At 34.1% G+C, this 23,355-nt stretch overlaps 1 protein-coding gene across 10 annotated transcripts in view; it reads left to right on the plus strand.

Moving 5' to 3' along the window:
* TTC6 (tetratricopeptide repeat domain 6) overlaps positions 1-23,355 on the plus strand; it is a 92,582-nt gene that overhangs the window by 21,498 nt on the left and 47,729 nt on the right. For 8 of the 10 annotated variants that reach the window (XR_010374417.1, XM_064460326.1, XM_064460327.1 and 5 more), the window contains 9 exons: positions 1,700-1,830; positions 5,147-5,353; positions 11,764-11,923; positions 12,447-12,551; positions 13,396-13,497; positions 15,546-15,608; positions 17,549-17,976; positions 19,617-20,103; positions 22,403-22,532. Coding sequence is in view for 8 of the 10 variants with exons in the window: in XM_064460326.1 (XP_064316396.1) it covers positions 1,700-1,830; positions 5,147-5,353; positions 11,764-11,923; positions 12,447-12,551; positions 13,396-13,497; positions 15,546-15,608; positions 17,549-17,976; positions 19,617-20,103; positions 22,403-22,532 (1,813 nt within the window). In the remaining 2 variants the exon portion in view is untranslated. Of the gene's footprint in view, positions 1-1,699; positions 1,831-3,406; positions 5,061-5,146; positions 5,354-11,763; positions 11,924-12,446; positions 12,552-13,395; positions 13,498-15,545; positions 15,609-17,548; positions 17,977-19,616; positions 20,104-22,402; positions 22,533-23,355 lie in introns of those variants that run through there. The other 2 variants (XM_064460328.1, XM_064460329.1) reach the window with 2 other exon arrangements.

Consider the following 23,355-nt stretch of genomic DNA (forward strand, 5'->3'; position numbering starts at 1 on the left):
ACACTTTTCTGTATTCCTTATATTTGTTAGCCTATTTTACCTATGTAAAATACTTTCTCTGACTATGGTCCCTTATATTTTTTTCATGTACGTGCTTATATAAACAATGGTGTTGGTTTCAAAAATAAACTAACAATAGAAGAAAGCATTTTATTTTTGAATAAGTCATTTCAGAAGGTATTGACTCATTTAGGTATCTTCTACAGTTCTCAGTATCTTTTACTTGGTGATTAATATACTTTTTAATGAACTAATAACTTCCATAATTTTTTTCAAGCGTAATTTCTTCTAAGAACTTAAATACTGCTGAAGTTATCAGTAGACATAGACATTGTGCCCAATTATATTCTGGGATAAATAAAACATGCAAGTGGACAAAGAAGAGTAAAATCCTATGCTTTGGTGATTCATTTAACCAGATATGTGACTGAAAAGTCTTAATTAGAAAGTTACTTGGTCACAACAATTGTATTATTTGGGTTTCTATAAACCAAGTTCACTAGCATTACCATGGTGTATCAGGAAGAACTGGGCAAAAAAGTGGACTTATTGTGCATCGTGAGAAAGAATTTTTTTTCAAGACAAAACACTTTAAAATTTGTTTTTCCTACTGTGGTGTTCTATTTCTGTCTTTGTTATGCCATGATTATACTTTTTTATTTTCTTGAACCTGCTTTGTTGTGTTATGTATACAAGCTTTTAAGTGGAGTTCAGAAGAATCCTTTTTATTGATGGCACTGCTAGTCCGTGTTAGGAAGATGTTTAACAGGTTCCAGGAAACCGAATTGTGGAATGATTGAGGTTGGAAGGGACCTCTGGAAAAAGCAGCACAAGGGTGTAGATTCTGAAGCTGAGTTTTACGAAACAGATGCAGACATTTTGGCAGCCATGATGATTTCAGTAGTTCCTTTTCCTTGCTGTTTGCTCTTGCTTCTGGGTTACAGTGAGCTGCCCCTGACAAAGTTTCTGTGGGGGCACTCTACAAAGGGAATCAGATCCAGATTAATTTCTGCCTTCCGTCCACACTTTTTTTTTTACTGTTTTTTTCCAACATGCATCAGGTACCTAATCTATTTTGCAGTGTGAGGAAACAATTTTTGGCACAACTAAGCAACTAATTTATTCCTCTAATAAATAGGAATGAGCAGTTGTGGGTGGAAATGGTAGGAATTCCTTACATCTGTGTTCCTGCTGAAGTTCATGTAGTTAATGAACAGAACCTTGAAGAAACTTTTCTAAAAATGTCATCCTTTAAACTATGTGTATCTGTTTGAATTTGCTTGAAAATACAATACCAATTTTAGATGTGTTCACGCTCTTCTAAGTTTAATAGTTTTGAATAGTAATACTATGATTTTGATGCTATTTTGATTATTCTATTATTATCTTTGTAATAATATATTGAAATACACTCACCTGATACACTATTTAGAAATGCAGTTTAGGTAGGGCACATTGGAAATTTTGCTTTAACACCCTTTTCTGCTTATTCTATATCCTGAATAGCTGTGGGTGCTGCTGTGATCTGCATAGTGTCAGCAGTTCTAAACTACTCTAAGGAGCAATGGCACAAAAGCGACCCTGATCATCAGAAAACACAATTCAATTAAACTATTCTGTTCCAGAGTGTGTATGACAATATCCATATAACTTAGCAGTTTGTAACACTGTGTTTATCTTCTGTTCATGAATATTTTAGGTTCCATCCTTGGATGTGCTACAGGTGGAAGGAAAAGCAATATCAAAAATTAAACCAGATGAAGTTCAGAAAGAGCTACAAGAGGAACACGACTTACAACAATCTTTGCCTCCTCAGGCTTCAAATGTCAAGTAATTTTTAAAATCTTATTTTGTTATTATAAGAAAAATTCTGAAAATGTATTACATTACTAGTGCATAGCATGATAGGTAAGTTTGGAGAAGAAATAATTCCATCCCCCAAATTTGGGTCTGAACACTTGCAATTTCTGATCTAAATTATCAAGTTTAGTTTGGCATCTCTAGTTTTAATTTGCTATTTATCTCGTTGAAATAGTTCTGATTTACAGTTTTTAAAATCCAGAGGGCTTATTCAGTCCTGCTGTATGCAGATGAAACTTCTCTTGACCGCAGCAGAAACTGAAGTTGCTTATGTGGGGGTTGAATTTGTCCATACAATTCCAAGCATAATCTAATCAAAATAATTAAAAACAAACAATGGAAAATACCACAAATTTAATATAAGCAATGCCAGCTGTAAGTCATCATCTTTAAATAGAGAAGATGTATTAAAAATTCATTAAGTTGAATTTGTATTACAGTCAGGGCTTGTCTGAAATTCAGGAGATTTTACATGGAGAGCTGTAATTTAAGGACAACTGCTTATTACCTTGCTCTTGTCATAGGTTGTATCTGTCATTCTCTAGTAGAAGTGCAGATTACAAAAGTAGTACAGACCATGTCCTAATTCAACTGATCCTGTCCATCCCATGTCAAGTGAGACTCTTCAGTTTTATGGTCTTCACTGCTAATAAGATCTTTATAGATAGCTTTGTTTAGATGTACCATAGGTTGCTTCTTCACTTGTCTATTGAGAAAAGGGAAAAAAAGAGAAGCTTTAATTATTAGCTTTTGTTGTTTTTAGGGTCCTGAAAGGTCTATTGGGTACAGGAGAGAGCCTTTTTATGGCAGGCCTAAAGTTTGTAAATGGATAATACTTTCAATTAAGTAGCTGAGAATAGTCATGGGAAAAGAATGCCTAAGTTTATGAAACAGTCAAATTGGCATTTAAGTGACCCTTTGCATGCCATTGCTTATCTGCATTGCTTAAAGATCATTTGGTTAGCAAGATTATATATTAAAACAAATAGTGTCAACAGACAATGAGTGTTTTACCTTCAATAAATACTTACTGTCAGATTATCAATGGTGCAGAAACTGCACGATTTTCTAAAAAACCTGAATTTAGTGCATTAAGTGAAGGTAATGTAGGCCACACACATACTATTGTTTTTTCATGTCCCCTGTTTTCAAAGAATGATAAATAGTCTGTTTTAGGAGTGTGTGTGCTGTAAAAACATTCACCTTTACCTGCAGCATGCCCCAAATATTTCCCTTTGCATTGATAAAGCATTTGGTTAGTTCATTCAATGAAATTATACACTTCTATACAAGAGCAGTAATGATAATGCAGTTAAAATGACATTCAAATTGTTTTTATTTATTTAAATAGAATGAAAAAAAAAACTTAGGAAAAAAGGTTCCTAAAGAATTTGAAAAATATTTTGCCTGCTATCATTTACAGAAGTCACTCCAAATGTTGTAGGTTCAAAGTTAAACTGTTTGCTATCTATTTTTTTTCTAATGGTATGGTAATTGCGTTGCAGAGAAAGTGAACTGTGTTAGAGCATCCTGAGGTAAACTACTATAAATGTTTATGAAGATTATATACTCTTTATTGAATTAAAAAAGCAGTGTGAAATATTTCTTTCTAATTTTAAATTAATGTGATCTACTTTTAAAGCACTGATCTCTGATTTCACACTCCAAAACCGTCACTTATTTACATTTATGCTGTAAATGTATTCAATTAGTTAAAAAAAAAAATTATCCTTTGCCTTACATAGGGTTGCTGTGAGCATGCCTTAAATCCTAAGCAGTCTCATGTGTTGTGTGATTGAGTTGCTTTCCAGACTGGATATTTAATTTTTGTTTAACCTCATTCCTGTTCTCATTAATGCAAAAATGCCACTGATTTTACTAGAGACTTTTGATTGTAAGAGCTGGTGAAACTGTCTTGTTGAAGCATAAAGTAACTAGGCTCTTTTCTATATATTAAAGTTGTATGGCTTGAAAAACATTTTACTGAGCAGTTTTAATGAAAATAAAAGGGCTTGTTGACACTCCTTGTTGGGTTGTCATGTGTCTATAAACTTAGGGACTTAAGCTATATTAATGTAACAGGTATATCTGGTATATATTTGATGTGATAATTACTTGATTGTGAATCAAATTTCTGTATGTTACACTGATTTTCATGGTTTTTTTCTTTACACGTGTGATTTTTTCTTTTACTTTTTTGCTGTCATTATTTTTCAGAAAATGTGAGCAAATATTCGAGTTACAAAAATATTTTGTTTTGCATGATAAATCAATCTTGTGGTTTTCCTTACTTCATTTTGTAGTTCTTGCTGATTTCCCCTTTATAATATCTGTTTATAACATAAGACGTAGTTCTCATTAAAACAAAAGTCCAAGTTGTTGAAAGTGTCATTTTATTAGGAGAACCTCAGAAAAATAGTTACACTTGAAAATTATTCAGTGTAATTTCAAAGTGGAATTTTAACCATCTTCATTTGGGATTTTATTTTAAAATATTAAGACACTTGTAAACTTTAAATGGAAGTAGCAAATACTTGGGGAGACATTTCCGAGTTTTTTACGTCTCAGGCATTTTCAATATACTGCTCTTTGCATTGTAACTGTCTGCACGTTAGACATTTATTAACTTTGTAGAGTTCATACAGTAGCCGGAGACTGTTTTTAGAATTTATCCATGGCCTGTGGAAGTCTATAGACTTTCATCACCTTCAGTACAACTTAGACTGGAGGGTTAAATGGTAGAATTTTTTAGTTATTAACTTTTCAAAGATAGTCAAGACACGATGTTTCCTCTGAAATCAACAACCGAATTGAAAAGCTAGGAAGAAGTTCAAGTGATAGCATATAATAAAACTAATTCAAAGTTTTAAGGGTACTTAGAGGGTACTCTGATATGGGAGAGAATTTGCAGCCGAATATGTATATGTAACATTTTAACATAACATTTATTCGCATACCCAATTTAAGCTGTAAATCTGCATTACTTGGTTTAAGCTTTCAGTGCAGCAAGTGAAAGCTCTGCTTAAGTTGGGAAAGTAAAATTGTGATTACTGCACTTATTTTTTTACTTCAAAATTTTTACCAACTTTAGCTTTCACCTGTTTTTCTTTTCTAAATAATATGATCTCTACTTTTAGAAGAAAATATGAGGGACTTTATGCCAAGTATTTATGTTAGCAATTTCTATCCTACGGCCTGATGTATGTAATGATGAGTATTTGATAAACTGTGTACTTTAGAATATAGGGAATGGATATTAAGATTCTTGATTTGTTTTCCTTTCTAGAGGTCAACATCATCCAGGCATTCATCGTCTATGTACTGCTTTTCCTAGTTTTATATTGCCTCCGTATTTACAACTGGTTTCTAGAGTTTATCATACTTTAGACAGAAGAGGTCACAATACCTTATTTACAGCAGAGGTCATGGACGATGAGGAAGAACCAATGTATTCCACATATATTAATTTGAAAGAACAAGCTGAAAAGAAAAGGTATGAAATTACTTATTTTCCAAGTTACTATGATTTAATTAATTTTGTAAATGAAAGGATTATATGTTGAGAAATAACTTTCATGGTGTTTCAGTATTTAGTAGTTTCAAAAAAGTGGCAAAGATGATGATTTGAAAAAAAAATTGCCTTATTTGGTAGATGTGTGTTAAAAAATTAGAACAAGGGTACTAAAAGTCTTATATCTTAAAATGTAAAATGCATATTTGTTTTTTAAAATAAATTGCACTTGGGAGACATTTTAAGTTATATGCGACAATTAGGTTATAAATATATGAATTTTTATACTTCATTCTACTCACGAGAGGTCCCATTGAAATAACGAGAAATACTGAGCAAATAGAGTAGGCTTTCTGTGAATGTAAAATTCTGCAGTAGTAAAAGGTTTAAAGTGCACACCCACTAGCCCTTTATCACAGGGACGATCTCACCTCAACCCTGTTTCTACAAGCACTTAGGAACAAGCATAACTAAATCATTGGGTGTAGTTCTGTTGAGCTCAACACATGCACAAAGTTAAGCACATACAGAACTGGGAGCTAGATAAACTTGTAGAAAAAAATTTTCAATTGCATATGTAAAAGGTAGTCATGTGATAACTGCACGATCCTGCATCTTTAATGAATGAGGAGCTGAAGTAGAACAAAATGCATAATAGTTAATTTTTCTGAGGTTGATGCAGCATGTAAAGAGATTGGTCAAAAAATCTGTTCTGTAAGAAGTAGTGAGGAAACGTAAATGGATTTTGGAATAAGCCTACTCAGTTTTATCATGTTATTGTGTTACCAATTTTTATATTTGTTGGTAGTGAATGCCTAAATCTTTGATTTAAATTTGTTTTTTTGTGTTTTGTGCACTAAAATAATGTGCATATGAATGAATGTGAAGCATGTTCTTTTTTCATTGCTTACTACTTTGGTTACATTTTTGCTTTTTTGTGCCTTTCTAGTTGATATAGTAACATAAAAAAAATTCAGAGTTGGAACCTTAATACTCCTAAGTTTTTCCTAATGTTTTTTTTTTTAGATTGGCAGTTTGTTACTTACAGTTCTGTATATCACCAGCTTCAGAAATATAAAATTATTGCATATAAAGTCTGCAGTGATCTAAAGAATGGTAGAGTGGTAAATAAGGATAAGGCTAGGTCAGTTTTACAGGGCAATTTGTGTAGCTTGTTAACTTGGGCTTACTTGAAAAACATGTGTTTTAGTGTAGCCAAATGCAAGGTCATAAGGATAAGAATAGGGAATTAGGGTCATCCATTGTAGGAGGGGAGACTGTATCCTGAAAAGCAATAACTCTGAAAGAAGCTTTACAGTCTTGAAAGATAAGCAACAGAAGAGTGTAATACTCTCCGAACTTTAAACATGTTTACCGTAAAATAAAGGAGGTGAGAAATCAGCAATAATAAACAAAAAAGAGTTTTTAGATTAGAAATATTGTACAGAGCTTTTCTGTTCCAGGTAAGTGCTCCAACAACTGAGATAGTCATGTCACCACTTGTTCTCTCTTGGCTGCATGATTTTTGCATTCTTTTCTGCTCAACAGCATAACTTCCTGTACCCAGAATGGTCAAATGATCTAATGGTGAGTGAGGTTTGAATCCTCAGATAAGCAACAAATTCTTAGTTCCTGCCTTGTGCTTTAATAATGAATTATCATAAAGAGGTGGAAATCACCACTCTACTTTTTTTCTGGTCTTATAAATGAAGAAAAATAATGTTGCCCTTTCTTGAAAGAATGGGTGCATCCAGGCTTAGAAGAGGGCTCCATATTCTGGATTTGAAATGGAGGGAAATTTCTGCCTGCAGCCCCTGGAAAAATCTAAGTTCCAGAGAGGGGCAGCAGATTTCCTTTTAGCTAAATCTGTGATTCTTCTTTCATATGAAGGTTTGTAGGAATGTTGTGCACTTAATGCATTTAACAGTGTTCCAGATACCATTCTAGGGAAGCAAGCAGAAGTGTTGATTCCTGTATGCAATCTCTCTTTTTCTTGAATACCAGTTCTGTATTAAGACATTTTAAAAGATTCTTATGTTGGTTTTACAGAAGAGATATAGAGTTGGTTTGAATATGTTACCTGCATGGTATAGTTTCTGATGCAAGAGGACTTGTTGAAAGAAAACATAACAGACCCAGTAGCTGAGGTTTCAGTCCAGACAAATTAAGAGTAGCTATAAGATTTCAATGTATAGCAATGAAGTTAGCAGCTTCTGAAATGATCCATTACTTACAGCCTTTAAATCAAAACTGGATTTCTTTCTGAGGTATATCCTGAGCTTCACCCAGCAAATTGTGAGCTTGTTGCAGGAATACTGATGAAATTTTATCTGTATCATTTAGAAGGTCAGGTTGGGTAATCATGATGCTTCTCCCTGACCTTAAAATATGAATCCGTAATTTGCTTTATGGAAGTTTTTAGTCACTGAATTCTTTTGATGTAGTCAAGGTTACACTAACTGTCAAGGATGGCGTTATTTCAGGGTATAGGATTAGGCTCTGATGTTTCTCTTTTTGCGTGAGCTTCTGCTTCTTTCAGGAATTTGGGTAGTGTATGAATATCATTCATGGCCATAATTGGAGTGTTTGCTTTTGGTTCAGCAGCATTTCCTATCTGTTGGACAGATACAGACAGAGAGTAAAAGGATTGGATGAGAATAAGGACACTGATCAGTATTGTAAGCAGGGGTTTCGGCATACCAGTAGGCCAGCCATTAGCTGTTTTGCAGGTCATGGTGGAAGAGGATTTGAGGAAATCCTGAGAGAATAAATTGACGGCTGTAGTGAGCTTTTCTCAGATATGAGAGGCAGCATGAAGATGGGCAAAAAGATGTTCAAAAAGGAAAACCCCCCAACCTTAGGAAGTCAGTGATGGAGTCAGAAGTCACAAAAATACACGTTGTTATTGGTTTACTGACCTAGAGATGACAAAAAAGGAAAGGCTTTGAAGGCTTTGAAAACAGAGGGGCATCTTAAATTTGAATGAGCTTCTCTTTTTTGATTTCTTCGAAGGATGGGATAACGTTCAAAGCAAGCAACTATGATCTTTGCAGTAGTGCTTTGAATAAATGTTAACAGAACAAGGCGATGCTTGTCTATGCTAACGAAATGGATGCTGCAGCAAGTGAGATACGAAATTAGATACCACGGAGAGGGAACCTGTACATGGTCTTTGACTAGAACATTGCTAGAAATAGAGTAGAGGAAGAAGAGAATAGAGGACAGAACTCCTTGAAATACCCAGAAAGCTGAAGGAGTTAGATGGGAGTGGAACTGGGAGAGGTGAACTGTAGAAGCTATGGGAGGATGGGATTTGAAGAAGAGAATGGTTTGGTTTTCAAGAAGTAGCCAGCAGGTTGAGGAAATTGAGGGTGAGTCTGAACTTTATGAATCAGTAGAAATTTTTTGGGAAGAATTTTCTACATTGAGAGCTACATTCCCCAGAGATGAAAAGAACTGAAGTCTAAAAGGAAGCCCATACCAAAATTCCTTGCTGAATTTGTTTAATCCTCAAAATCTAGAAAACTAAATTCTTTGGAGCACTGCCACCTAGTGGCACCATCTGCCATAATCTTCTGTTTTTAATTTTTAAAACTGGTTGCCTTATTTGAGCCTTGAGGGTCAAAGGTATCTTTTACCTAACGCTAATTTAGGTCTGTTTAAGTTTTTCACATTTCATTACTGACCAATTCCCTGCATTTAGCTAATATCACAAATGCAAATGGTCTCGGTGGGGGTAAGCATGATTTCTGTGTAGTGGATAATAAAATTCAAATGACTTAGATCTATTGCTATTTGAACAGTTGACAATCTTAATATTTTTTTGGTACTAGTTCTGAGTTCTTCTGTGAAAGAATCTTGTTTGACTGTAGCAAAGTCCAAAGAAGCCTATAGTAGTGTAGGATTTTATGGTAGATCACATCAAGAAAGCAATAATTTTCTTGCTTTAAAGTCTTGTCTTCACTATGAAAAATATCCACAGGCTTAAACTATATATATAACTTCTCATTCACCTCTGCTAAAAACATCCTGCAGAGCATGGTGTATCAGTTTATGAAGATGTACACTTCCCAAGGTCAGCTACAGCTCTGTCCTGGGATTGGCTGTATTAAGTTTATTCCATCAGATAGCAAAGGTGCCTTGGTTTTGCTCTCCTGTTTAATCTTGGCATACTCTGCAGGTATCAGTTATCTGAGAGTTTAAAAAGCTACTTAAAAAAGCCATAAAGAAAAGTATTAAGCTTTATATATTTTTATGAAGGTTATATATGGATAGTCAAACCTGTTCCTGGCAGATATCCTACAAAAATTTTCACAGGATTTGTAGCTTCATGTTATGTATGTTAAGATTCCTTCATGCAGGAATGTCTGCATCTCCCTGAGATATTCTGATTTTACAGTTTTTTACCAGCAGATGGAAACAGTATTAATAGATCAGTATTATTGTTACTTGGAGCTTTCCTCCATGGCACTTCTGTCTTCCAGAAATGAAAAGTCTGAATGTTTTGCATTAACTCACAGTTGATTACTTAGTATAAACTCCCTGAATTGAAAACTATTATGACAAAAGTGCCCTAGAAGAGGGACAGCTCTTTTTACGTTGTTCACTTACAATGCTTTTAACCACCAAATGCTAAGGAATATTTTGATTGTTTTATACCTTTTCTATCTTTCACAACTTCACTTGACATTCCTTTTATGCAGACACCCACCATGAATAGTCAGAACCACCAAATACTTACATGTAAGGAAAAACCAGGAAGGTCAAACACTTGTCAAAAGTTACGTTTTCAGTTCTTGGTTTTTTTTTCGCTTTAAGAAATAGGTCTTTTGTCAAAGCTTCCACTTGAAGAAAGGAACATTCCAGAAAGAGTTCAAGAACTACTCCCAGATCTATAATCTTTCTCTCTGTGTAAGAACTACAACTTCTGGGCTAGTGCTACATTTTAAGGATTCTTTTTTAATGTCCAAATGTACTTCAGAAGGCATTTTGTTTGCTAAATGAAATGGCTGGTTCTCAGTTGAGACCCACCCCCCCGCCCTGTTTACACAGTGTTCTGATAATCTAAATAGGTCATAAATTGGAAATACATTGCAATTAACATAAATGAGAATCAAGTCCACTGCAACAGATATATGTCTGACAGTGAAACTGCAAGTAACAAGTTTCACACTTTAGTTCCATGAATGCACAAACTTCATTATTAATTTAGCGTTTGCAGAAAAACTACCCCAAACTGACTAATACCAGTAGATGTCAGTGTTGGCATATGCCAACATGCCAATGTGTTGAGACAAGTCATGTTCCTTGTAATGTGCATTTTAATTTACATACATTTATGGATACGTGAATATATGAAATTGAGGTTTTTTCTTGTTCTTTTGTATATGTATTGTATATTTGACCATTTATTGCATTCTGTGCTTGTAATTGGTAGTACAGTAAGAAATAAGTGAAAGCATAGGTAATTATTGTACTATAAAACAAGCTACAGAATAGCAAAAAATATAAATGTAACTTCTAATCTCTGTTAAATAAAAATATTAATTATAATTTTATATATAGATCCTGTAAAATATCTGTTTAATAAATGTTAATATTGTTGCTACTAATCTCTAAAAGTTTTACCAGCTTGGTAGTATTAATAAATCCTTGAAATCTGAATTTCCTTTTAGACGTACCAGGAACAAAGGAAATAAAGTGAGAACAGTTATTACAGGATTATATATATATATATATATATCTGCACATGCATATATAAACATACTTATGAGTTACTATGTGTAAAAGTGTTCACTGTTTTTGGAAATTGAAACTGTAGATAGATAAGAAATTAGGATGTATAATTACTTCAAACTACAACTTTCTAAAATGAAATATTCCTTTTGCAAGGTGTTTGCCTTAGGTAGATTTACTTAAAAAAAGGGTAAACAAAAAATAATCAGAACCCAATTCCCAGGTAATCATGTAAGGTGCTGTTCAAAACCAGCCAGACATTCCTGCTGAAATCAGTTCTCTTTGGCATTTAAGTATATCTGACTGTAAGCACAGCACTTGAGTGGTGTATTTGCCATGCATGAAGTTATGCATGTACTGCATTTCATTTAGAGCATAGTGTTATATTTTTCTTGTGACTTGTATAATATACACCATGAACCTGATAATGAAAATTGTCTTAAAATTACTTGGTGTGTGGCTACAAAAATTACAGGTGTGGCACCAGGGTTCCATTGTATATTGTCATTTCCATCTTTAGAAAAAAAAGTTTTATTCATCATTTATTTCTAATTTGATTTAAATTTTACCTAATTTTCTTTAACGACCGAGCTATTTCTGTGCTGTTAATACTTGACATAATCAGAGTAATTTATTAATCTTTTTTGTTGCTGCAGAATTTGTTATGAAGGAGTTCCTATTTCAGACCAATTCCAGAATAATTGGACAGATGGGATTCACTTTCTCCCCCCTCATACATCAAAAAGTTTAACTGAATGCCAAAAAGTATCTGAATATTGTCTTAAAAAGCCGCAACTTCAACTGTTAGGAGAGAAAGTAAGAAATAATTTTAATAAATGTATGCTGTACATGCACAATTGTACAAATGATGACACAAAATCCAGAATGGGGGGGTGGGGGGGGGGAAGTGGTTGTTTTTTTTTTTTTTCTTGAATTGTCGTGCAACAGAACAGAACACCTTGGAAATAAAACTCTGCTGGTTTTTCAACATTTGACAATATACAATATAAAAATGAATATGGAGTTTTTCATTGATGGGGAGTGTTGTTCTGAAACCTCATATCTCAATTCTTAATTCCTTCTCTGAATTAGTAAAATATGCTAATATGCTAATTAATAACATATAAAACCACTAAAAGAGCAAACCAGGTTGTTCATTCAGGCTGTGGAGCCCTCTACCTCTTGGGATTTCATTGTATTCACTGGATTTGGTGAGGTGGTTTTTTTACAAAATCATGTTTAGCAGAAAACAGCACTTTATCACATGATAGTTCAGATTTAGTACATATTTATAGACTGAGTTATGTTAGTTGATAACTGAATTGTATTGGTTTTGAAGGTTTCCATTTATCCAGAAGCTTTAAAAATGTTTTGGGCTCCAGCTCCACCGAAATTCTCTGCTCCAATTTCTTCATTAAAGGAAATTTTATTTCCTACATATGAGGTAAATATTTTAGGTGTATTTTTAGTGTTCCCATATTTTGCAGAAATATACGTCTTTTTCTAACATTATATTTGTAACTGTAATAATTGTCTTTTATGCTGCTACCTTACTAACATTTCTGCATATTGTTAACATGGTATAGAAGTCATTGTACCATTTGGAATAATACGTATTATAGTATTGTTTAATCTAGTTTTCTACAATAATAAAGTTTCTGGTAGTAATTATTCTTAATTACTGCTTTCTATTATATTATCTTGCTTAATGTCTTTACATTTATCTTGAAAGCTACTTTTTTCTTCTGCTATGCTGGCAGTTTTCTATTAAAATGTAATACAATATTTCAGATATTTAACAAAGCCCATTTTAGAAAATGCGGATATTTTTGAGTTTTGAAATGTTTTGAATGTAAAATCTCCACTGTGAATATATTATTGCAAGAGATGAGCCATTCATGCATGGATTAACTGATAACAGGAATGAACCTGACATAGTGCCCATCTCCTAGCATTGCTGTGACTAAACGAAGAACTGTGTTCTTGTTCCTTTATGGACTACTGCAACCTGACATAAATCACCAAAACTAAAGATAAAAACTTTAGAGAATCAGGTAGCAATAATCAGTTTCCTCAAGTTTTTACCCCTTTTGCACCATGTAATACTTGATCATGTTGAAGAACGTACTCCCTCAGAAGCCTACGATAAATGGCTTCTGTGATGTTGGTCTTGATCATCATAAATCGTTAGCTCAAATACATTATAGGCTTTATTTATTTGTTACTATGTTTTCTATAGCTGACTAAAATAATAGCATTGCACATATTCAAATATATTAATATTTCAGAGCAACGTTATTGAGGATGTTGTATTGGAAGATTTTTTCACTGATCATGAAGAAGAGTTAGAAGCTGAACAAGATGATAATGATTTCTCTGATTATGGACTGGTGTGTATCACAGTACAGTTTTGTTTTAATATAACACTAAAAATTGAGATTAGCAAAGCAAATCTTAGTTTGAGGATCTAATAATAAGAAAATATTTCTATATAGTTGACTTCTAGAAACAATTTTATGTTAGATATTTGCTCATTTTTTATTAGACAATGCTAAATCTCACTTTTTGAAACTTGAGACTGCTTGGAAAGAGTCAAGAAGCAGAATGGGGGAAAAGAGGTGTTTCCATGTGTGTGAATTTTTTTAATCTAGAATTTCTCTGAATGTAATATTAAAGGACAGGCAACTGATGCTATGCAGGTGATTTGCAAGTGAAATATTGAAGTGTGGCTCTAAGCTGCAGTGTGGGTCTTTTCAATTGCAGAATCCTGACTATCTCAAACACTGTTGATCTAGTTCATGGAGGCAATGTAGGAAGAAAGAGCTGCAGCTCCACTGAGGACCTGAAGTGCCTAATGATGGTGTTCAGTTATGTATGTTTACATAGGGTTAGCTATTTCAGGTAACTAGATCTGAGAGGTGGAAGTGGCTAAAAGCTTACTCAAATCCTATGGGAAGTAAGCTGAAAATATTTCTCTACCAGAGAATTTGAGGTACAACTCAGTGTTCTGGCAGCTAAAACACAGCTGAAACCTTGGAACTGGCTGCTGATATTGCTGAGACCTCAGCTGGAAGTGAGGAAAACTAATGCATGAGTGGATGTATTTGCAGCCAGAAACAGCAAACTGTGGCTAGCATATTATTACTGCAGCTGAGCTCCTAGGTATAATTTAGTGTTTGGAGGCACTTTTTAATATTAAAATTTAGGGCTCCACCTGCAAGCTTGGACTATTAGAGCAGTTAAGAGCTGTTGCATAATCTGCTTCCTATTTGAAGGTGAAACATGTTGGGCAAGGCATGCTTGCTTTTGTTCTTGAAAGCAGCTTTAAAAATAATGATTATGGCTATCTGAGAATACATCATTCAAGAATGGGTGACATGTAGATGAGATGGAAGCAGAACAAAAAGATAAATTCGATTATGATAAAGGAACACCTGCTGGTTTGAACATTTCTTGCAGGAGCTGGCTGTAAATAATGAGGAGAATCTTATTTACTGTGTCAAAAGGAAGAATTCTGCGATCAGCTTTGCACATCTACATCCTCTGGCAGCAGCAACTTAAAATAGTTATTTTGCATTGGCTAAAAACTTTGGAATTTTGTATCATCTTTGGCCTCAGGCAGAAAGATGTTACAGCTGTATATGTAACTATAAAGTGATTTGGAATTGTCCGGCAGAGATGGAAAGTGCTGGTATTCCTTTGCCTACAAGTTGACTGGGCCATTAGATATAATAATTGGAAGTAATAAAGTCTGCAGTTACTACAAAATCATATTTTATTCCATGTTTACTTGTGGACTTATTGGGAACGTCTATTTTACTGAAAAAGAAAATGGTTACTATGGTACAAGTAGGTCTATTAACAACAACTGATAACAGATGAAGCACATACAGATTCTCAGGAATAAGTAATATTCTCATTGGAAATTATGGTTGTGATGTGGCCATTTTTTGTCTGGGATTCTCGAGATAGGAATGTGTGTGACTAATGTCATTTAATGTGGAGTGAATATGACACTTCTAAGAAGTGTCTGGCTTAAAAGATGTTTATTGGAAAGACATTTCCATACACGCAGTAGATTCACCAGGTGATTAAGTGTGTGGCGTATTCACATTGTGTTCTGAGATTGGAACACGTATAGTACACATATAGAGTATGTCCACTGACTGTCCTTGCTCTTTAGCATTAATCTATATGAGTATGTTGAATGTTTCTTGGATTTTTGGACAACTGGCAGTCGAATGGGCTTAAGAGATCCAGAAATCCAGACAAATGCAGGCTGTCCTTCACTCTGGCAAAGGTCAGGTTGTTTTTTTTGTGAAAACACAGATTTCTTTGGACATTAGCTCTGCTTTTAAAAACAGAAGGTATCTGAAAGCTCTATTGCTACTAGGCTCAGACTAATTCAGACTTACTTTGCTTTTTGTTTTACCTGTAGACAAAAAGTTTACTGAGAAGGTGCCAGTCCTTGCCTGATTTTTCTGACTGTGAGAGCTCAGAGGTATTATTTTATATTTACTTGTATGTGTTCCTAAACAGTGATTTTGTGGAAGAAATTCTTCCACTGAACTGAATTCAACCTAATATTTTTCTATTAAATGCTAAAGTGAGGTATTTTTCAAGTAGATCTGTTACATTAAATCGGAGAACATAGCTTTGCAGTGAGAACCCCTGTTAACTTTACAGGGATTTGGATAGAGATGTGAGTAGTCGGTACTCTAGCTAACTTGAAATGAGTGGAACAACATATCTGAGTAAAGATTTGTGGTATCAGGTCCCTGGATTTCAGACACATCAGAGCATCAATGTTGTCAAGTTTCCATTCTGTAAAGTGCTATCTACTCTTATGGCTATTGAAGTTGTGATAAAGCAGCAATAAACAGTGCAAATTTTACACTTCTGGAAAGATGACCTTGATAGCATTACACAAGTAATATTTTATTAACAAGTTTGATTTTGTGTAAGAATTTGAGGGGTATGTATTAATTTAAAACTTCTATATAGTCCATAAAGACCTGCTTAAAATGTTGTGATCATGTTATTTTAAAGATGGATATGAAACATGGCGGCATAGTATAAAATGAAAAATAAAATAATTAAAACACCAGATTTGCAATATGAACTAGGCATTGATGCTTGATTTTTAAAATACTAGTTTCATGTTCAAATAGAAGTAGCCTTGCTGAATTCAGCTAGCAATCCTTTGGCAAAGCTATGCATGGTTCATTAAAAGTATTTATCAAGTAACAATTCCATATTTATGCAATTTGCAGTCAAACTACTTGATTTGGTGATAAATGACAGCTAATGATAGATACATGTAGTGATAAATGATAGCTTTACATTGAGTTTCAGCTTTTTAATGAATCAGTATGAAACTTAGATTTAAAAAAGAATTCGTAATTAAAAGCAGCACAATTGAGATATTGAGATTTTTTTTGTTATCTTGTCAGAACTTCACAGGGTATAATGCATTACCACAAATAAAGAATGAAAGGTATTTAATTACTTAGTGCTTTAATTTATTATTTAAATAAACTAAAGGCTGATGCAGTGTCTTTCTAATAAATATATAAAGTAAATAATTCTTAACAGGTGTCTGTAACCAAGCATTGAAAAAGTTCTTCTTTGAGTAAAATAAAAAATTTTTTGAAATTATTCAATACTTTTTTTTTCCATTTATTTATTACTAACAAATATTTCCCTCTGTAAATTTCAGGCAGTGGACATGAAATTGCATTTTAATTTCTTAGACAAAGATGTGTTATGCCTAGTAATATAGTGCAAGTTAGTGAACTGGAATTAACAAAAAGGCTGAGAAGCAATTTGTTATTGCAAATAGTACTTGCTTAATAATTAATAACAATTAAACACTAGAGGTTAACAGTTATTCTTTCGGTTTGATTTCATCAGGTGATTCAGTCATGGCGGCACAAAGTATGAGGGTGCATAGTTCGCTTCAGATGTTAAGTGTGTTTCCATATAATACAATTGTACTTCCAAACATTATACAAAGTCCTCCTGTCTTTTCTTCTGAGGTCATGAATATATCTCAGTTTATCTTTTTGTAAATGTCACCACCAGTGGCATACACTTTTGATGTTAAAATTTAACTTTCCTACAAGGACTGGGGGTATTTAATTCAAATTTCTTGTGATATTTTTTAGAGAAGATTGATTTTTAGCCCTTTATGAGCTTCAAATAACTGAATTAATGTTTCAGATATCTCTGGTTTGACACATATCCTGAGGTATGCAGATCTTTTTTTCCCATTAAATACGACTTTTTTTTTTTTCAACAGTGTAGTCCCCATGTCGCTATTTTTTTTCCTTTACATTTTTATATAAAATAAAATCCAGGCCATTAAAACTAAGGAAATGTGATATATAAATCTTATTTCAAATGAACATCTAAATAATTTAAGTGTCTTTTTTTTAACAGACAAGTTTGATTAAAAGATCCGTCTCAGCTCTGGAGATGACTGCTCTCAAAGACGAAATTACATTAAATATGTCAGCTAATTTCAAAATCAGCATGAAAGAGTTGGAGGTTATGAAGCAACGGATAGCTGAGCCAGAGGTTGAGCCAGAGATCAGGAAAAGCTCCCCTACCAAGCATCTATTGAATCAAATCTGTGATGATCCTCAGTCAGTGCAGGCAGACATAGCAGTAGAAAAACCGCCTACTTTGACCAGACAAGAGGATAGTGAGAATGACATTGTTCTTGTGGAGCAACCTCAAAAGGCTGGGATTAAATACACTGTTTTCCCAAGAAGAAAGAAAACAAAGAAATCAAAGAAAATAATAAACCCTAGAAAATTAGAAGCTGTGATTAAGAAATTAAGTCAACGCCCAAAGATTCTTAAAAGGTTTTCTTTAATTAATGTGAATTGCTTTTTTTAAAGAATGTATTTTAATTTGTAGCTGTATTATCCAATTACAGGTTTTATCTGTCTTCATATTAAATATTGCTCTGAAGTTAAGTAATAGTAGTTATTTAGGAATAACATATTTTTTTGATGCAAAGAAAAATACATACTGCTCAGATACCTCTAGGACATTTAGTGTATACTGTACTTTAAATGGAAATGGTGTTGCTTCATGCAACAACAGAAAAAGTTTTATCTAAGCATGAATGCGTGATAAAAATGGTCAAACATCTTTCTTCTGAAAGACAACAGGGTATTTCTAAGTTCTTAGGAAACCAAAATGCTAGGCTGGTTAACCTCCTTTGTACCACGAACTTCATAGATTACATAAATGAGTAGTTTGCTTTTTACTTTTTGTTTTCATGTATTACTCTAACTCACTGTTTTTCTAGTGCTTGTTTATTATTTACATACGTCAGATACAGGGTACCTTAGAAAATATTCAAGTATTAAAAATAAAAGAAAATCAATTAATGTTCTGCTAGTGTGACCTGCAAAAAACCCCCAAATGTCTATTTTTGTGTACAGTCATATGTGTCCACATTGTAGTTACACTGATGCTCAGGCCTGGTCATTCAGGCCACTTTTCCATCCAGCTTCTTTTTTTTCTGCTTTTAGGCAGCTTTCAGTAGGTTTATTCTAAAGAAAAGCAAAGCTACTTAAATAGTATGATATACTGATATAGCGAGCTGTGACTGTGGGAGAAGTGGCCTTTTTCCAAAGTCTTGTTTTAGACAAGGGTATTGTTGTCTTTGCTTTCATATCAGTTTTGCGAAAACAAGGGGATTTCATCTTTGTACTATTTTGCATATTATTCATGCATAGGCCTGCTCATTTTTTATTTCATTTCCCCCCTTTTTCGCTGGTAGGATCCTTCATACATAGTATAAAATATTATAATATTCATATAATAATTTATTATAATTATTAGGTACATAGTATTATATATATTTATTCCTTTCTGCATTAGCAAGCCTAGTGTTATTTGTGATGAAGACTAAGTGTTTCTGTAAAGACTTCTGTTTCTTTAACTTGGACATCTCAAAGCAGATGTTGTTATTGAACATTTGTGAAGGTTCTCATCCTGGAAGTTATGAATTTTCCCAGATTATAATTTTGGAAATATCCTTGTAAATTCAAGTGCTTTTTTTTTCATCTCTAAGTGGTGGTGCTTCTGCTTATATTCTCATGGCCTCTTCCTAATATCTTTTGGGCGTGTCATTGATATATTCATCCATCTAGGATTTGCCGTCATTTAGCCAGGCTGGTAACTGTCCACTCTGAAATATTTTACTTAGGTTTAGCAATGTCCTTGAAAACCTGAGGTAGAAGCTTTTGGAGGAAATAAGCATGCAACTGCAAATAAGTGCTGAACGTTCTGGGGACACAAGTCATTCAGAACAATTCTGCTTGCCTGCAGCTTCAATAATACTTTTTGATAAATGGCTGATAAATTAAAAAATGATCATTAACAAGAGAGCTAGCAATATGTTTTGACTAGTTGTTGACTAGCAGATTGCAATTTGATGTCGCTAATATATCTGGGAACTTTTAGTTAATTTTAATATATTTTTCCTTAGGTCTGTGTCTCTGGGAAGGCTTCCTATTAATGATAAATTCAGTATCGAGGTGTCTTCAGCAATCAAACAATATCAGAGCCCCAGCATCCCTTGTTTGTTAGATTTTGAAAAGTTTGCAGAAGTGAGGGGTGGAATTCCAAAAGAAACTTCTGCTCGCATGTGGGTCAGTGGAATATGGAGCTGCTGGTTTGATGAAACTTTCCCTCCTAGTGGGACTGCTTCTGAGGAGAAGGATACTGAATTACTAAAAGGAACTGAGGTGGTGGACTCTCAAGAGGCAAATCTACAGATAGAACTAGCTGACTCAATACAGCCTGTTCTTCTTGAAGGTGCAACGGTTAGTATTGGAGATTTAGAAGATGAAGTAAAAAGACTGTCTGAGCTAATAGCAAAGGAAAAGCATCCTTCAGCCTTTCACTACTGCAGGCGCGGAGCAATACAAAGAAAGTTGGGCAAGTTAAAGTCAGCTATGGATGACTTGGAAAAAGTAAGTTTAATGCCAGGTTTTACTTCTACCAAGCTCTTTTTTTTAAGTCTCTGAGTTCTTCGACAGGTGAAGAACTAGAAGCAGGAGAGCCGATAACTGGCTGAATGCTGCCATCTTTTACCTTTGTATGACAGCATGATCCAAGTTCAGTCCCACAAGAATGAAGATGCAGGCTCTTAATAAACCGTGTTTATTTACCCTAGTGTTCTCCAAGCACTACAATGTTTCTTTGGAGACCTTTGCTCATGATCCAACACTCCTAAATGGAGTTGGAGGTAGGACAGACAAAAAGGAAAGTAAGTCTTTTGCTTCAATTTTTGCTGCTGGCAAATCTGAAAAATATATTTTTAATTTCTGCAAAAACATAGTAAGTAAATAAATTGAAACATCATTAATTTCCTGTTTATAATTAAACTATCATTTGACACTAAGATTTTGTACAGTAATACTAGCATTTTTCTATGTATGTTTATTTTTAAAACACTTTCTTCTGCTTTCCCTTTATAGTGCTACAAACCTTCTATTACTTCAGCCAAGACCCTGCACAACTAGAAATAAACAACCAAAACAGCATAAAAAATTGCTGAAAAACCAGAAATGAAAATAATATTTTTACAGTCTATAATTTAAACGTGGAAGCTGTAAAAGCTTTCAAGGCATTCTTTAAGCAGTGGTATATAGTTCTGTATGTTTGTGAAACCAGGGCAGAGAAGTCATATATTGCGCTTTTGGTATGGTATTTTCATTGCCATTCAACATCTGTACTATGCACAGCTAGTCATAACCAGGTTCGGACCCCAAAGTACTTCATCCTATATATAACGTCATACAGCAAAAGATACCCTTCTTTCCTTGACCAACATCTTGGCTCCTAACGCAGCATTTGGTGTTTGGAGAAGCAGTGCTCAGCAGCTGCTTTGGGGTTCATGATCCTTGTACTGGAGTGCTTGATAATGCAAGATTGAACCAGACCTTTTGTGTTGATACTTCTCTGTGGCAGTAGAACACCATCAATCTGTCAGTGTGCCTGAACACAGTCTTAACAAGGGGCACCTTTAAATAATGTAAATAACATTTCTTTTGCTGAAATGCAAACCGCTGTCAGTTGGAGTCTTTGGAAATGTGCACAGGAACGAAATGAAGTACAAAACAGCTTGGCTTCATGTTGGTTTCTGCATTCCTTTTAGCTAACAGTTTCACACCACAATAAATTTTGAGGAGGCTCAAAGTGAGATCCACCCTTCAGATTTTACTCTATTTCTAGAGTTTGCCTTTTCCAAAATGCATATTGTCTTAGAGTGAAATTTTCTTTTATAATACCATTTCTGTTAATGCTTCTTTTGGGGATAAATCTATACTTTTTTTGTTTGTTTTTAATGGGTCATAGGTACCTATTTTATGCACCTGCAATCTGTACATATTACCTTCCAAACATCATAAATAATCTGACCAGAAAATTGTCAATTTATATTGACAAATATTTATAGAAACTCAATGATTATCTTGTGTCTTTTTTATTCACCCCAGACTTTAGAAACTGACTGTCAAGGATCTGAAAGGCTAAAATTTCCATGCCCTGGCAAAGTGGTTCATTGACCGATGGGCCAATATCAACGGACAGAATTGCTTGCCATTGTTATTGCATATTTTAGTGAAAACATTATTGGCTTTTCTCTTTAAGATATATGAACACAATTCCTATATAGTTTATGGATCCTAGAAATAGTTTATAGACCAAAATTTGAGAATTACTGTCTCTGTATTTATTTCCACATGGCTGTTAAGAGTGTGTTATATCCATATTGAATATATGTGAAATATCTTATTTGACTGATAATATCTATCAAGTGATTTTTTTTTTTAGGGAATGTTAAATACTTTCTATAGGAATCATAACAGCATGGTTTGAAAAGCTGATTCCCTTTTCACAGGGACGGGTAATTATTGCTTACTTACAAATAGAAGAATTCTGACTTCTAGAAATAGTTCAGGTAACTATTTTAAAGAAATCATCAAACATGGTAATATCCCAGCTGACTGATATTTTGTGCTGAATATTCTGGTAGCTTGGACTCTGATTCTGCATAAGTGTAAGTACATGATGCTTCTAAATAAACAAGTGACAATGAGTAAAATTTTTCAGATTTTTAGGTTAAATGAAAGTTTGTCAGTCTAGGAATTTTCTTAAAAAATAATAATTTCAGTGCAAATATTTTCTAATTTCCTATGTGCCATTGTTAGCACATTTGAGAAGTTCCTTCTGCAATATACATAAGTTATTTACTTATTTTGTTTATAGGCTATAAGCTTAGAACCACTACTGCTTAATGCTTACTGGCATAGACATTTGATTTACCTCTTTCAAGACAGAATTTCTGCTGCTTTGGTTGACCTGAATTTTATAACTAAATGGAGCAAAAATAAAGCCGGTAAGTATCTACTGAAGTGTAACTTAACAGTTAATTTTTCATAGACTTTTTTCTCTAGTTGCCTTTGGCCTAAGTTCTGCAAGTGTTTTTGTATGTATTTAACCTTACATCAGTTATGTTATCCACGTTAGAAAGATTATAAAACAGACATGAATCTTCAAAGGCTTGGGACAGAAGGTTTTCTAAGGCCAAATATGTACTTAGTTTTAGTGTGTCTTTAAAAATGAAAAAAAAAAGGGAAAAGAAAAAGGGGGACCAATGGAAAGTGTATCCATTATTTAATGGGGAAAGTTTATAACAATCCTGTAATGGAGACAGTGTGCTATTGTGCTTCAATCAGCCCAGTTCTGCCATACCCTTTTAATTGGGAAGGAGCTTAAAAGGGAAAGATGCCACCTGCTTGACAGGCAAGGCCCTGCAAGTCAGGGAGTGATTCCCCTCTGCTGGGTTGTGATGCTGCACTTACAATACTTTGTCCAGTTTTGGAATCCCTGATATGAGAGAGACAAGCTGGAGAGAGTCCCTTGGAAAGCCATTAAGATGGTCAAGGGGCTGGAACCTAAGCTGTATAAGGAAAGGCTGAGGGAGATGAGTTAATTAGCCTGGAGAAGTTAAGGCTGAGAGGGAAATCTATTCTCAGCTACATAATGGGTGGTAAGAGAGCAGACAGAGTCAGACTCTTCTGAGACGCACAGCAGAACAGGAGCAATGGTCATAGGTTGCAACAAAGGAAATTTTAATTAGACATGGACTTGGAAGACACCCCTTCCCCCCCTTTTTTCCCTACCCCTATTTTTTTTGTTGCTGAGCATGACGTTATATG

Source organism: Phalacrocorax carbo, chromosome 9 (assembly GCF_963921805.1).
Source record: "Phalacrocorax carbo chromosome 9, bPhaCar2.1, whole genome shotgun sequence".
Lineage (NCBI taxonomy): Eukaryota > Metazoa > Chordata > Aves > Suliformes > Phalacrocoracidae > Phalacrocorax > Phalacrocorax carbo.